Here is a 15458-nt window from a genome sequence, read left to right as displayed (position 1 = left end):
AGAATCCGTAGCGGTCAGGACCGGCTGACCGAGCGTCCCCCTCTTCATGGAGTCTCAAGCTTTCCATGTGGCTTCTGCGTGGGTTAGTTTGAGCTTCCTTGTGGCTTGGTGGCTTCGGGGCAGCTGGACTACTGGCATTATGGCTGAAGGTTTCAAGAGTATTTCGGCTCCCAAGGAAGACAGTGCATTGCCTCTCCTGACAACCTCACCAGTCATGGGGCTTGACCTTCTGCCATGTTGCAGTGGCTATGACTGAGTCATGAGCAGACACTTTTTAAGGGAAGAGGAACTAGAGGAACTCCAGCTCTTAATAGGGGAAGTGAGTGGGAACAGGAGAGACCTTTGGAAAATGTAAGGTGGCAGACCAATTCAGCTGCTTTAGGAAAGGCTAACGTAACAGTGACTTAAACATCAATGAAGCTTATTGACTGTTCATGTAAAGTCCGAGAATACGCAACCCACAAATGGAGTGAAGTTCTAAGGTCAGGGACTGTATGCTTAACTTTCTATGTCAACTTGGGGGGGCCACAGTGCCCAGAAATCTGGTCTTCCATTTTCTGGGCATCTCTGTGAGGGTGTTTTAGGTGAGATTAACATTTAAATTGGTGACTTAGTAAAGCAAACTACGTTCTCTCATGCGGGTGAGCCTATCCAATCAGGTGAAGGCCTGAATAGAACAAAAAGGCTGACCCTCCTCAGAGTAAGAAAGAATTCTTTCTGCCTGGCTGCCTCTGAACTGGGACATCAGCCTTCTTCCTGCCTTCAGGCTCACACTGAAACATCAGCTCCTCCTGCATCTCAAGCCGCAGGCCTCCTGACAAGAAGTACACCATCAGCTCTCCCAGTTCTCAGGCCTTTGGACTTGGGACTGGAACTAGACATCGGCTCTCCTGGGTCTCCAACTTGCCAACTCACCCTGCAGCCCTCAGGGCCTGCCCACCTCCATAGTCTTGTCCTTCTTCTATCCTTCTGGCTTGTGGCTCCACCATCTGGAAACATGGCTTCCATCTCATGATGTAAGACGGACACACCAATGCCCAACACCACCTCTCTACTCCAGAAGCAGGAAAGGAGATGTTGAAAGGGAGATCATCCTCTTTGCCTAAAAAAGGCCGGAATTCAGATGCTGCATACATCCCATTGGCCAGAACTTATCCACGTGGCAAGACCTAGTTGCAAGGGAGCCTGGGAAATGTAGTCTTTAGCTGGGCAGCCACACATCCCGTGAAAACTTTCCCATTGTAAGTGAATGATTGGAGACATCAGCCATGTTTGCCACACAAAAGATTAAAACCAAGCAAGCAGAGGGCTGAAACCAGTGTAGTGATAGCTGAATGACGTATAATGGGACTTGGAATAGAAAATAATAGAAAACTCATTTGACTGATGTCTACTCTCTCTCATTTGCTCAAAGTGAGAATTACTAGTGTAAACCCAATGTATGCATCTCTATCTTCTAGAACCTGGTAGGACAGGACTTCCTGGACTCTGGCCCATCAAGATCGTGTGGCTAGTTTTTGCCAATGAATTATGGGCGGTTATGTATGTTGTTTATGTGCTAGAGCATTTAAGTTTTGGTACCAGAGCCTCCAGAGCTTTCTTTCCTTGGCCACAGTGATGGGCAGGACTCCAGATCCTAGTGGCTCTGTCAGCCTAGATACCAGACATACACAGACCAGAACCCTCAGCTAATACATAGCACCCGCAAGACATAAACCTGTTATGCTGAGTTGAGATTTGAGGGTTGTTACAGCAGCACAACCTAACCTACAGCAACTATTACAGAAAAATGTGAAAGTTAGTCCTTGCTTAGAGCACAGAGTTAACCCTAACTGGCTGGCCAACCACCCGCATATAGCCCCCCCTCCAACTGCTTGTAATCTTAGTGGGCCGGACATCCTAAACCTGCTACACAAACGGGCATATGACCCAGGCTTTGCCAGTAAGGCCATTGAAGCTGAAGGTAAGGGGCGCCTGGGTGGCTCAGTCGGTTAAGCATCTGTCTTCAGCTCAGGTCATGATCCTGGAGTCCGGGGATATTGAGCCCCATGTCAGGCCCCCTGCTCAGTGGGGAGCCTACCTTTCCCTCTCTTGCTCCCCCTGCTTGTGCTCCCTCTTTCTCTCTCTCTCAAATAAATAAATAACATCTTGAAAGAAAAGAAAAGAAAAGAAAAGAAGAAAGAAAGAAAGAAAGAAAAAAAAGAAAGAAAGAAAGAAAGAAAGAAAGAAAAAGACTGAAGCCCAATCCCTTCTTTCCAGTTGCAATGACTTTTTGTACCATAATGGAGGCCTGGAGCTTCTAGAGACCAGTTTGGGAAAGGCCTGACCTCAAAGCCAATGGCCATCAGTTAACATTTGTTGAGAACCTACCATGCTCCAGAGGCTGTTCATATACCCCCTCATCTAATCCTCACCAGAGGGTGGTTAGTACTATGTCTCTCCTTTACTGATGAGGAGACAGAGGCGGGGAGAGGCTGCAGGAGCGTGCAGTGAGGGACACACCTCCTACCCACATAGGATTCCTTGCCCAGGGTCACGCAGGGTATAGTAGGCAAACCAAGGATCTGCCCATAGGTGTCTGCTCCAAGAGCTTGTGAGAAATGCCCTGACCCTGCCTTCCTCCTCCTCCCCACATCCTTCTACCAAATTTATTCTCTAGTGACCCCTTTGGTGACCCCTTTACTCCAGTTCCCACCAAACCACCATTGCCAAGATCTCTGCGGGAGCCACATCTTTATTTATTCAGGGCACGCATTAGCGTTTGTCTTGGGGGAAGGTGACTCCAATGGCCTTCCTCACTTCTTCAAGGATGTCAGCCAGGAGTTCACTTTCCGCCAGGGGAATCACAGGACTTTCCTTCAGGCCTGGGGGAGAGTATAGTTAGGGACCCCTCCTACTCACACCTTAAAGATCGAAAGAACTACCATTCCCAGAATCCTGTGAGGCAGAGTAATGAATGGTTCAGGCAGATGGATGCCCCAGGGGGTCCTGGGAATTGTAGTTCCAGACAGCTACTTAGCGGGGCTGAGGGCTGGGGAGCGGCCCACCTCCCCTACCAGGTTTGCCCCTTCACCCTGCCACCCTCTCACCCATCCTCCACATCCTTACCCTTTTGCAGGCACTCCCGGACATGCTTGGCCTCATAAACCATGCCTGCTCCATTTATAAAATTTAACTCCTTGCTTGGGGTTGGGGGCAGCGGGAACTCCTTACGCTCTCCCTTCACCACCAGCTCTGTCGGGCACCAGCAGGGGTCGAGGATCTGGGGGGAGATAAGAGGTGGCAACGGGGGGCTCCAGCCTAATGATATTCGGGGGCCTCCCTCTCACACCTGGTGGCTAGGAGCTTGTAGGAAGGCTTGCCTCCCTCACCCCCATTGCTGGGGATTTGCTTCTCAGCAGCAGGACTGTCACAATAGAAGCCTGTCTGTTCATCTCCCCAGGGGCAAACCCCTCTCTGACCTGATGCTTAGGCCTCGTGAGGACAGCTTATCTCCACACGTGTGAATCTCCTTTGCAAGGAGGAGACTTAGACAATCCAGCACCTTCTTATCTACCAGGAGACTTGATTTTTTTTGGCCCCAGAGCCCTGGGAAGCCTACAATATTCCCATAGCCAAGTCTAGGCCAAACTGGAAATAGAGATGTGCCCAGGCAAGGTCCAAATTCTGCAGTTCAAGTCTGGGGCAAGGTCCCAATTCTTCTCCTAAGAACAGGATTTCTTTCTAGCAACAGGGCCCCATGAAGCCCAATGAAGCCGCTCTTTGATAATGCCCAGATCCGGTCCTGGAAGCAATTCCAAAGGCCACAGCTGCCCTCTAAGCATGGTTGATTAGGACCGGTTTCTCCTCAGGCCTAGGGATTTGTGACAGACCAGGAGGTTCACCCTCAGGAAGGAGCCTGGAGGGCCAAACCCAACCCATGGCCTGGCAGTCAAGGATGGATTCCTTAGCAACTGTGGGAAAAGGCTGATTCAGCCCACAGCCAGCTCCAACAACCACAGCTGGCCTGCTCCTGTGGTGAGGGGCCACAGTTCCCAGCTTGGCCGGTCGCGCCTCACCTGGGCCATGCCCTTGGTCCCGCTCACAAAGGCCATATTGGAGAGCTGAGCAGCGATGCTGCAGGTAAAGCTGGCATGGATCTCTCCTGGGTACTGGAGAAGCACAGTGACGGTGTCGTCCACACCTGGGGACAGTACGGGACAGGAGAAGGCCTGGTCTCAAATCCTTCCTATGGAACGCTGGGCAAGAAATCGCGTCTCTAACATGGCAGTGAAAAAGGAATGAAGCCCTAAAAACACGTGTGCTGGGGCATCTGGGTGGCTCAGTCGGTCAAGTGTCCAACTGGATTTCAGCTCATGTCGTGATCTCAGGGTCGTGAAATCGAGCCCAGAGTCGGGCTCCCTGCTCAGCGGGGAGTCGGCTTCTCTCCCTCTTCCTCTCCCTCTGCCCCTACCCACCCCCAGCACACACTCTCTCCCTCCCTCTCTCTCTCTAAAATAAATAAGTCTTACTTAAAAATTAAAAATTAAAAAAAAAATAGAAACAGAAACACATATGCTAGGTGAAAGAAGCCAGGCATAAAAGGTTGCGTACTGTCGAATTCCACTTGCGTGAGGTGTCATAGTTGGCAAATCCCCAGAGCCAGAGAGGAGATCCGTGTGGTTGCTTAGGGCTCAGAGGGATGGGAGGATGGGGTGTGGGGATGGGTTTTTTGGGGGGGTCTTTTTGAATGATGAAAATATCCTAAAACTGATTAGGGTGATAAATGAGCAACTCTGTGAATACCCCAGAGCCATGGAATTATACACCTTAAATGAATAAACTGTATGGTGTGTGAATTGTATCTCAGTAAAGCTGTTACCAAAATAAACAAATGTATGCTATTAAAAAAAAAAAAAAAAGAGGGGCACCTCGGTGGCTCAGTCAGTTATGTGTCTGACTCTCGGTTTCAGTTCAGGTCGTGATCTCGGGGTCAAGGGCTCGAGCCCCGCCTTGGGCTCTGTGCTCAGAGGGGCGTCTACTTGAAGATTCTCTCCCTCTGCCCTTCCCCCCTCCCCGCTTGTGGGCTCTCTCTCTCTCTCTCAAATAAATAAATACATCTTTGAGAGAGAGAGAGAGGCTTAACCTCTCAGAGCCTCCGTTCCATCCCTCTATAAATAACCTGTTGCATCGGTTTGCGAGAATCCGTTTCCTCGGCTCCAGAATGGGGATACTAGAACCTTCTCACACAGTTGGTATGAGGATTACACTAACTGATATAAAATGCACAAAGCACTTGGAAGGCTATTTAGATTGCGATAAGGGCTATATAAGCATTAGTTAAACATTAAATTAAATACAGCCCATAAAGTACTAGCCTGGTTCCGGAACACATCACGTGTGCCCTCGATGGGAGAACCTACTGACCTAATTCTCTTTGCTTTCAGATAAGCCGGGGTTCGTTCTTTCATTCTTTCGTTCTTTCTTTTTTGTTCTTTTTTAAGATTTATTTATTTATTTCAGAGAGAAGGAGAGGGAGAGAAACCACGAGCTGGAGAGTCAGAGGGAGATGGAGAGAGAGAACCTCAAGCCGACTCCCCACTGAGCACGGAGCCTGACGCGGGGCTCGATCCCATGACCCTGGGATCATGACCTGAGCCAAAACCAAGAGTCAAGGCACTCAACTGACTGCATGACCCAGGCGCCGCAGATAAGCCCCAGTTCTTATCCTGGATCTGCCCTGTGAGCCTGGGTAAGTCACTCTGTCCCTCTCGCATCTGTGAAATGGGGACAAGGACAATATCTAGCTCCCGGAGATCATTCCTCTGATAACACTGACGCAGAGGAAACACTTGATAAAAAGAATCTGTTTTTGGAGTACTATTTAGCCTAAAAGTTGGCCAGATATTACACTGAGAAGATTTTCTAAAGTGTGACATTCACACCCGTGTATATTTTCCTGGTGATTCATTGCCTTGTGTGGGGCCGTTTGCAGAGCTGGCCACGGGAATTCCTCTCGTTCCGCCGTGAGTGTCCCTCGGCAATATGTCTTTGCAGCTCCTTCCATCAAAAGGTATAGGCTACTTGCCCACCTCTGAAATCTGAGCTGGCTTTGGGCCACGGAACAGTAGCAAACAAGGCAGAGGCCAAGGTTTGAAAAGAGCTTGCAAGGGGCGCCTGGGTGACTTAGCTGGTGAGGCATCTGCCTTCGGCTCAGGTCGTGATCCCAGGGTCCTGGGATCGAGCCCCACATCGGGCTCCCTGCTCAGTGGGGAGCCTGCTTCTCCCTCTCCCTCTCCTGCCACTCTGCCTACTTGTGACCTCTGTCAAATGAATGAATAAAATATTTTTTAAAAAGATTTTATTTATTCGACAGAGATAGAGACAGCCAGCGAGAGAGGGAACACAAGCCCCCCGAATGAATAAAATCTTAAAAAAAAAAGAAGAAGAAGAAGAAGGGGCGCCTGGGTGGCACAGCGGTTAAGCATCTGCCCTCGGCTCAGGGCGTGATCCCAGAGTCCTGGGATCGGGCCCCACATCAGGCTCCTCCGCTATGAGCCTGCTTCTTCCTCTCCCACTCCCCCTGCTTGTGTTCCCTCTCTCGCTGGCTGTCTCTATCTTTGTCAAATAAATAAATAAAATCTTTAAAAAAAAAAAAAAAAGAAAGAAAAGAAAAGAGCTTGCACACCAGGGCCTGCTTTTTGCTGTATGTGGAACTGAGCCCACAGTGTGAATGAGGCCAAACTAGCCAGATGGGGGGAAAAAATAAAATAAAAGACTGACTTCATTAACTCTTTATGACAACCCCATTACCCCTTTCTTTCTCTCTCTCTCTACTCCCATTGTGGGGCTCGAACTCACAACCCCAAGATGAAGGGTCCGCGTGCTCTAGCGACTGAGCCAGCCAGGCGCCCCTATGACAACCCTGTTATTGACATTTTACCAGTAACGAAGACTCAGAGATGTTGAGTCCCTTGGCTAAAATCACACAGCAAACCCCAGGACAGAGCCTGCCCACTCTCTCAACTCTGATCCTCTTTGACTTCAGCAGGAAGTTCCTACAGCTGTCTAACTTGATTCTCAGGGGCGAGGAGACTTCTCCCCAGCTCAGGGCTCCCAGGGAGGGAGGATCACTCTTATCGTCAGCATATAGTCCCGCACAGACGGTACCTGTTTCATGGCGCCTTCCCACGGCTGAGATCTTCTCTGGCTTCTGCCCACCAAAGACCATAGAGATGAACTGGACGCAGTAGATGCCTAAGTCCATCAGGGCACCGCCAGCCTGGGCCCAGTCTACGACCCGGGGTACGTGGGTGAGTTCCTTCCCAAATTCTGCCCGAGCCACCCGGAGATCCCCCAGAGTTCCCTGAGACACAGCCGACCTCAGAGCCTCTACAGCAGGAAAGAAGCGGGTCCAGATGCCCTGCACGCCACAGAGGGGAGAAAGCAGGACAATGGAAAAGGAAGGAAAGATGTCAGGACCCAGGAGTTAACCAACCAGTTCCTCTCCCTTCTGGAGCCCAAGATTGAGGGACTACCCGCTGCTCCCCACTCTCCACACAAGACCCTTCCCCCTCCCTTCCCCAGCCCTGCGCAGTCCCCAGGTAGTGTCCTGCCCCTGAGTCTCTCTGCCCTCTCCTCTCCTCTCCTCTCCTCTCCTTTCCATTCCCGTGGCCCCAACTCTGGCCTTGTCCTTTCTTATCTGGACCATTCCCCCAGTCTCCCAATGTTATGGGCTCAATTGTGTCTCCACCAAATTCAGGTTGAGGTCCTAACCGCCCTACCACACCCCCCCCCGTACCTCCCAGTGTGGAGATGGGTTTTTTAAAGAGGTAATTAGGTTAAAATGATGTCATTATGGCGGGCCCTAACCCAACAGGAAGAGATGAGGAGAGTGACACAGGGGAAGGACCACCTGAAGATACAGGGAAAACAGGGTGATCGACGGTGAGCTATGAGCCAAGGAGGGAGGCCTTAGGAGAGACCAGTGCTGCTGATACCTTGATCGCAGACCTCTAGCTTCCAGAAATTACAGAAAAGAAATCTCTGTTGTTCAAGTCGCCCAGTCTGTGGTGGTACTTAGGGCAGCTCTGCAAACTAATGCACGTGGTCTCCCCACCCCAGACCACCCTCCATGTGGCCCCCGAGGCAGCTCTCCTTCTAGAGTTGATTCTGTCTCAAATTACTTGCCCTAAGATCACAGAGCTAGGAACCGGTGAGATGGAGTCTCAGCTCGGACTCGAAAGCCTGTCCAAGGTCAAGTTCACACTAAATACAATGAATCTGCTTTCCCCCTCTGGCCCATTTACCTGTGCGATGTACTTTCCCTTGAAGGCTCAGGTCAGTCCCTACCTGTGGGAAACTTCCTTGACTATCCCCTACGCTGGGCTGATGCCTCTGTGTTCTGCCAACTGCCCAGTACTGTATCTGTGAAAGTTTGTGCAACTAGGCATTGCAATAGCCCATTTCTGTGACCGCAGCAGACCTTGAACTCATTAACTACTGTGCCTGTGTCTTACCCATTAGGAATCCCCAGTTCCAAGGGCTGGATTGGAACACAACTGGTACCAATAAAAACAAGGAAGCAATAAATTCAGACCTTTGGCACTGCCAAGGCACAGTGAGAACCAGAAGCACTGAGTAACCACAGTAAATCTTGACTATCTACTCCTTGGGCATAGAGAACTTTGCAGACTGGGAGCAATACTGGGCACAGGACAGCTAGATAGGACATGGGGAAGTAAAAGGCAGCGGTTGCTACTACTGACAGAACCTACAGCAAGGCAGCATTTAAGAACCACAATACTCCTTAATGTGAAAATAGCTTCTGGAGGTCATTTGGTGGCCATCTTAACTGCTGGCGCTATCCTTTGCCATCTGGCAGCCATTTTAATTACTGGCACTCTGCAAGCTGTCAAAGGCCCCCTATAGGTAGCCATGTCTGATAAGGGCAAAAGCTGACTGGTTGACCTTGAGAGTTGGTAAGGTAGGGGTGCCCTGGTCCTTCTGACCACTATCCTTGGAAATCTATCCAAACTCAGCCTATTGCTATTCTGTGCCACTTTCCACTACTGGCATCTTTCTCTGAAAAGCTGACAAAGTATCTTTCAGGCAGCATCATTTGCTAATGGCCAAAAGCAATGGCTCTCATTCCTGATAGCTGTTGCCAGCAGATTTCATGGCATAGCTCAACTACAGCCTAGAAAACACACCAACCCCAGTTCACTCTGTGGCCATCTTTGTTCTTGACAAACCCTTCTGTTTTTTTCCTCCAAAAACGTCCACTGGCAACCATGTTTAGTAATGGCAAGAAGCGCTACGTTGGCGTTTGGAAAGTCCCCTCCACTCTCACCTCCATAAGAAAGAGGCCTCGGGATCGGGCTTCGGCAACCATTTCGCGAACTTCCGCAGCATTCACCCCCATGGGCTTCTCGCACAGGACGGCCTTGCCCGCTGCCAGGCATAGCAGCACTGCGGCCTTGTGCTGGGGATGCTGGGTCCCAATGTAGGCCACCTCTAGGTCGGAAGGAAGGAGGGCGGGAGGTCAGAAGCCCCGCCCACCCCAGACCTCCGCCACGTGCCCATAACTTAGAGGCCTGCTCCCAGCATGCTAGGAACTGGGGTCCCACCAACCAACGTGGGCCAGTCCTACTCTAGTGGGCAAGCCTCGTCTCCCATTAGGAAGGAGCTAACACATTCTCTACTATAACTCTTATTTTCTTCAGGTTATTTCCAGCCTTCCAAAATTACCATGAAGTCATTTGTCACACCACCACCAAGAGGTAGATACTAATATTGTGCCCGTTTTACAAATGAGGAAACTGAGAAAGGCAAGCGGAAGAGGAAAATACCAATTCAGGCAGCCTAACTCCAGTCAGGCTGTTGTCCAACTATAACATCCTGCCTCTCCATCCAGGCCACTCCAGAACACAGAAGCCGGGGCCACACAGCGTACTTAAAGCCTGAATGGAGGGCTCCTGGGTGGTCCAGTTGGTTAAGCATCTGCCTTCAGCTGAGGTCATCATCCCGGGGTCCTGGGATTGAGGCCTTGTGGGGCTCCCCGCTCAGCTGGGAGCCTGCTTCTCCCTTTCCCTCTGCACCTCCCCCAGCTTGTGCTCTCCCATTCTCTCTCTCAAATAAATGAATAAATAAATAAATAAATAAATAAATAAATAAATAAAAATCTTAAAAAAAAAAAAAAGCCATCCTGAACAGGCTCACTTACAAAGTCAGGCCCCTCCCAAACCACGGACACCTTGTTTCTAAACGCAAATTTCATACTAGACTGTTAATCCCAGGCCAAACCCGTTCCTACAGTTCTGCCTCCCAGCCCCAGATCCTTCCAGAAGCACACAGGGATTGGGCCATCCTGCGGAGCCTTGTTTATCCTACGGAGCACCCTAGAGCCAGCGCCGCTCCCCTTGCCACTCACCCACATTGGGGTCTTTGGCCAGCTCCTCATAGGACCCATAGGCCTTGGGGATGTCATGTTTCCTCGCAAACTCCTTCGCCCGGCTCAGGTCTCGGGCCGCTACCGCCACCACCTGGAAGGACGCTAGGGTCAGACTTGCGGGGCTGGGCCAGGTGGATGGGAGGGAGGTTGATGGAGAAGTCCCCAGGATAAGAAAAATTATGTCCCCCAGGACGGAGGCGAAGGGAAGGAGTCCTGGGGGAAGAGGTGACGGGGGCAGGACACGGGTCCTGAAAAGGAGAGATCTGGGGCAAGCGATTATTAAATCCCCTAATACCTAAATTTCCTCTCTTCGCAGTAGTTCAGAAAAAAACCCTCCCAAACCTGACGAAGCTCGAGTTCACAGGACAGAAGTGTGGAGAAAGGAGTAGGGAACCCTGGCTCCCTCCTCCCTCAGACCCAGGAGTCCCGGCTCCCCGGCCACAGGATTCCGGAGGGAGGGTGGACCTGATGCTCGGAACGAGGCAGCGTTCGCAGCCCGGCCGTGAAGTCGCTGGAGATAAGGCCGGCGGACACGATGCCCCAGCGAAGCGCCATCGCCAGAACCCGGGGTCCCAAAGTCTTGGCACCTGAGGCTGGAAATTTAAGACCTGACGCCCCGCCCAGCCGGGGGCGTGGTCATTTCTCCGCCCCCATTGCAGCTACGCCCCTTCTCATTGGCGTACTGGGCCTGCGCGCCCCTCCAGTCCCAACGCAAAGGAGAAGGTTATTTAAATAAATAAATAAATCTAGCAACCCCATTGGAAGAGCGCACCATTGGCTCCGCTTTATTAGGGATGGGACCAGAAATACTTCATTCGTCGCCAATGGCGACTTCTAACCACGTGACGTGTTTTTTTTTTTTTTCTTTTGAAGCTCTCCGCGCAGTGTAGGGGTTGAAGTCCCCACCGGAGATTAAGAGTTGCACGCTCTAGCCACGAGCCTGCCAGGCCCCCCAGGAGGGGGTGGGGAGGCTTTCTTTCTTGTCACCTTCGGAGCTGGCCTCCTTCCTCCTTCCCCAACTCTTTTGCTCCGAAAGCCGCGCACCCTTAGGAATTGTCCAGAGGGAGGAACAAGATAGTAGCAATAGCAAACATAATAATTACTAGCATTTCTAGAACCCCTGTTGAGGTCAGGCCCCCAGCTCCGTGCTTTACTTTCCTCATTTCTAATTTCTCACCACAGATCTGCGAACTAGGTTCTGTTGCTCCCTGTTTACAGAGGGAGAAACAATCCCAGAGAGCCATGGCCGTTTTTTGAAAGTCTCACGGACAGGATGTGAGCACGTGCAAACTGACCGCTGCCAAAGACCATAATTTTAGAAACCAGGTTATTCTGCTTCTTAAAAGCCCTGGAGCCAGGCTGACTGGTTCCCAGCCCCTCCCTGCCCCTGGCTGTGTTGCTTTGCACGAAGGGTTTCCCTCTCAGAGCCTCACCTTCCGGTTCTGGAAAACCGGAGTCACAACGGCATCCACCTGTTTAAGAGGATGAACCGAGCTCCAGAGTCTATGATGTAAAATAGAGCAAATGATTATTCTGTAATTGGCAAAGGGCTGGCCAACTTTACGCACAGCAAATCTGTGCACTTCTCTTCCCTTGTAGACATTCAATTAAGATCTGAGTTTCAGGGGTGCCCTGGGTGGCTCAGTCCCTTAAGTGTCTGCTTTCGGCTCAGGTCAGGATCTCAAGGTCCGACACTGGGCTCCCGGCTCAGTGGGGAGTCTCCCTCTCCCTCTCCCTCTGCGCCCCCCCCCCTTTGCTCTCACTCAAATAAATAAATAAAATCTTGGGGGAAAAATCTGAGTTTCACTCACAGGGGTTCCAGGTTCACAAAAACTGCCGAATACAAACGTTAAGGGATTGCCCTGAGGGCACAATATGACAGCTGTGAAGAAAAAGAAAAAAAAAGATGGGGAAGGTGGTCTTTGAGACATTCCTTCCCCATTTTCCCAGGTTGCCACCTTCCTGAATAAAGCGACTTTTCCTTTCCCACCATCGCTTGTCAACCGAGTATTGATTTTCCAGGGGTGAGTAGCAGAACCTGAGTTGGGAACAGACTCTCCGCCTGGTGAGAGAGATAAACAGACCAGCAGTGTCCAGGAGTTAAGGTTTGGGGAAGGGTGCTGTTATGAAGGGGTAACAGGCACGAGTTTCTGTGGACGGATGAAACAGTACTGTATCCTGAATGTGGCGATGGATGCTCGAAACTTCACATTGGATAAAGTTTCATAGAACTGTATACCAGAATTTTTTTAAAAAGATTTTATTTATTTATTTGACAGAGAGAGAGAGACAGCCAGCGAGAGAGGGAACACAGTAGGGAAGTGGGAGAGGAAGAAGCAGGCTCCCAGCGGAGGAGCCTGATGTGGGGCTCGATCCCAGAATGCCAGGATCATGCCCTGAGCCGAAGGCAGACGCTTAACGACTGAGCCACCCAGGCGCCCCTGTACACCAGAAATTTTTAAGGTGCATGAAAATCCGAGTAAATGCTGGTGAAATCCAAATCAGGTCTGTACCAGATTAAATCATGTAACCATGTCAATTTCTGGCTTTGACAATGCGCTATATTTACCTAAAATATCATCATGGGGTGGGTTGGCGGAGGGGAAACTCGGTGCAGGATACAAAGGAGCTCTCTGTACTATTTTTGCAAGTTCTTCAACAGTTTCAGGATGAAATGTTACGGCTTAAAATTGTTGGCAGTGAGTTCGTGTACCCAGAGAAATCATTTTGCAATATCCGGTAAAGTAGCAAAGGAGGGTGTCTCATGATCCAGCAATTTCTATTGTGGGTAGAAGACACATATCCTTGAGAAACCCTCAGATGTCCTGGGAGGACATATGTAAGAACATTTATTGCAGGGGCGCCTGGGTAGCGCAGTCGTTAAAGCGTCTGCCTTCGGCTCAGGGCGTGATCCTGGCGTTCCGGGATCGAGCCCCACATCAGGCTCCTCCACTATGAGCCTGCTTCTTCCTCTCCCACTCCCCCTGCTGTGTTCCCTCTCTTGCTGGCTGTCTCTCTGTCACATAAATAAGTAAAATCTTAAAAAAAAAAAAAGAACATTTATTGCAACATTGGCTGTGATAGCTCAAAATCGGGAAGAGCCATCAGTAGAAAAATCCGTGAACAAACGGTGGCAAATTCTAGCAACAGGATACCACATAGCAAGGAAAATGGATGGACTAACTCCCACCGTGCATACATGGAAGCTCAAAAACTTAAACTTCAGTGGAAAAAAAAAAAAAACCACTCAAGTGACATCACCGGGATACAGTACACACTCTGAACTGTGTTGGCTGTGTTTAATTTCATTCATAATCAAGTTAGGAAAATCGCTGAAGGTCTGACACTGAAATGGAGGTGAACCGCGAGCGTTAAGCACAGGATAGCATTTCTGGGACCTGGAGTGAGAGCCAAGGGATTGACAGAGGGCAGAAGACAATGTAGAACTTAAAGGCAGAGCATCAGCAAATAGACAGGAGCCCATTCTCTTGATGTCTTCTGGCGAGGGCTGCTTGGCTGGGCTCAGGTGGCCACAGTGCGGGTCTGTAACCTGAGGAAGACACCCACTTCCTAACTCTTACTCTCTGTACGGAGACAAGAAAACGATGGTGTTGGAAGTGTGGCAAATCCAGTCTGAGCGTGGGCACCAGCACTTTCCAGGACTGGCAGGCAACATCGTGTGCAGACCTTGGAGGACGTTGAAATCATGGCAAGAGGAGATCCTGTGCCAGCCAGCCCCTAGCCAGGAATTCCAAAAAGAGCCTCCAGGGTCATTCCACAGATAGTCCTCCCAGATGGAACACAATATTTACTGAGCATCCAATTGGTTCTAGGTCCCGAGGACACATGAGAAATGAGACAGACACTTTCTCGGCCCTCCTATCAGCTCTCAGGGCTTAGTTATGTTCTAAGAACCGAAAACAGGCCAGCATGGTTGAAGGAAAAAGATGGCGGGCCCATAGTTGAAGGAAAAAGATGGCGGGCCAGTACGATGGAAGTTGGGGCTGGGGAGGCAGGCAGGGGAGGAGTCAGGAAGGGTTTGGAGAGGCCACCCAAGTTTTCAGCAGGAGCAGCAGGGACAAAGATCTAATTTGGGCAGCTTCTCGTTTCTGCACCCACCATTCGCATGACTCATATATTCACTGAGCAAACATTTTTACTTTTGACCTGGTCCTGTGCAGCGTGATGCTGGATGCCCAGGGATGCAGCTCTGCTCCCTGCCGCCCTCTAGTGGGCGAAAGAGACACAACCTGTGAGGTCGCAACATCACAAGTTCTGGTGTTTAGAGCGTGGACATCTCCCGCGTCCATATTGCTGTTGTTACGAGGTTGGGGGGCAGTGATTGTCCTCTGGGGCAAGGACCCTTACTTCTTCTGGGGTGTCTTCAGCTCCTGCATGCCCCGGATCTTATCCAGAGGCCAGAGACAAAGGCCTCAGTGGTTTTGTACCAGTCAACCAGCAGCTCCTTGACCCATCCCTCCACATTCATCTCCAACTCCAAGATTTCCTCTTTCTGGGAGAGAGGTGCTCCGGGATCCACTGCTCCAGGCTGAAGTGCTTCTGCAGCTCCTTGCAGTCATACTTGACCAAGACCTTCCCTTGATGCCTTACTCCTTGCTGCCAGAGCCCTTGCCTGCAGCCCCGGGGGCCTCTGAAAGTGGACGCGGGGCCCTGGGCCACAGGCTACCACTTCGGCTGCCTTGGTGGCCAAGTGCACACCTGGCCACATCCTTTCTGTGGGCACCAAACTAGACAGACCCCCTGCCCAGTGGTGTGTTGGTGAACAGGCTTTGGTGGGGAGGGGTAGGAGGAGGCTCTGATTTGTCGTCTCTGCCGATTTCCTTCATCAGCTGTTGGTGTGGAGGTGTGACATCCGGAGCAGCTGCAGCCACTCTGGGGAGAAGCTAGAACTAGGGATATGGGAGAAAGTGGTTCCCTGGAATCACCCTACCTCGGGATGTCTTGTGTTGGGAGGTAATACTTCTTTTTCTTTACTAAACCTTTCTATCCTTGTGGCTGGGATCCT

General features: G+C 50.7%; 1 protein-coding gene and 2 long non-coding RNA genes across 3 annotated transcripts; 2 read left to right on the top strand and 1 right to left on the bottom strand.

Moving 5' to 3' along the window:
• Positions 1–2716: 2716 nt before the first annotated feature.
• DHDH (dihydrodiol dehydrogenase) lies at positions 2717–11015 on the bottom strand. The gene is made up of 7 exons (XM_008684524.2): positions 10898–11015; positions 10412–10523; positions 9332–9495; positions 7150–7402; positions 4059–4183; positions 3109–3262; positions 2717–2864 (listed from the first exon to the last, which is right to left on the bottom strand). Exons 1-7 carry the CDS (start codon positions 10985–10987, stop codon positions 2755–2757), a joined length of 1008 nt encoding a protein of 335 aa, XP_008682746.2. The 5' UTR covers positions 10988–11015; the 3' UTR covers positions 2717–2754.
• LOC121103517 lies at positions 5547–11203 on the top strand. The gene is made up of 2 exons (XR_005835795.1): positions 5547–5731; positions 10749–11203. It is a non-coding gene; the product is annotated as an uncharacterized LOC121103517 (long non-coding RNA).
• Positions 7198–10059, top strand: LOC121103519. The gene is made up of 3 exons (XR_005835797.1): positions 7198–7292; positions 9705–9761; positions 9896–10059. It is a non-coding gene; the product is annotated as an uncharacterized LOC121103519 (long non-coding RNA).
• Positions 11204–15458: the final 4255 nt, after the last annotated feature.

This window comes from Ursus maritimus, unplaced genomic scaffold, assembly GCF_017311325.1.
Source record: "Ursus maritimus isolate PB19 unplaced genomic scaffold, ASM1731132v1 scaffold_19, whole genome shotgun sequence".
NCBI lineage: Eukaryota > Metazoa > Chordata > Mammalia > Carnivora > Ursidae > Ursus > Ursus maritimus.
The sequence above is the reverse complement of the archived record's forward strand: the minus strand, read 5'-3'. Positions and strand labels throughout refer to the sequence as shown.

Coding starts and splice junctions, on each gene's coding strand:
- DHDH (XM_008684524.2), bottom strand. CDS start 10,987: ATGGCGCTTCGCTGGGGCATCGTGTCCGCCGGCCTTATCTCCAGCGAC. Junction 4,184..7,149: donor GGGAAGGCGCCATGAAACAG/GTACCGTCTGTG, acceptor TACTGTCCCCAG/GTGTGGACGACACCGTCACT. Junction 2,865..3,108: donor CCGGGAGTGCCTGCAAAAGG/GTAAGGATGTGG, acceptor ACTCTCCCCCAG/GCCTGAAGGAAAGTCCTGTG.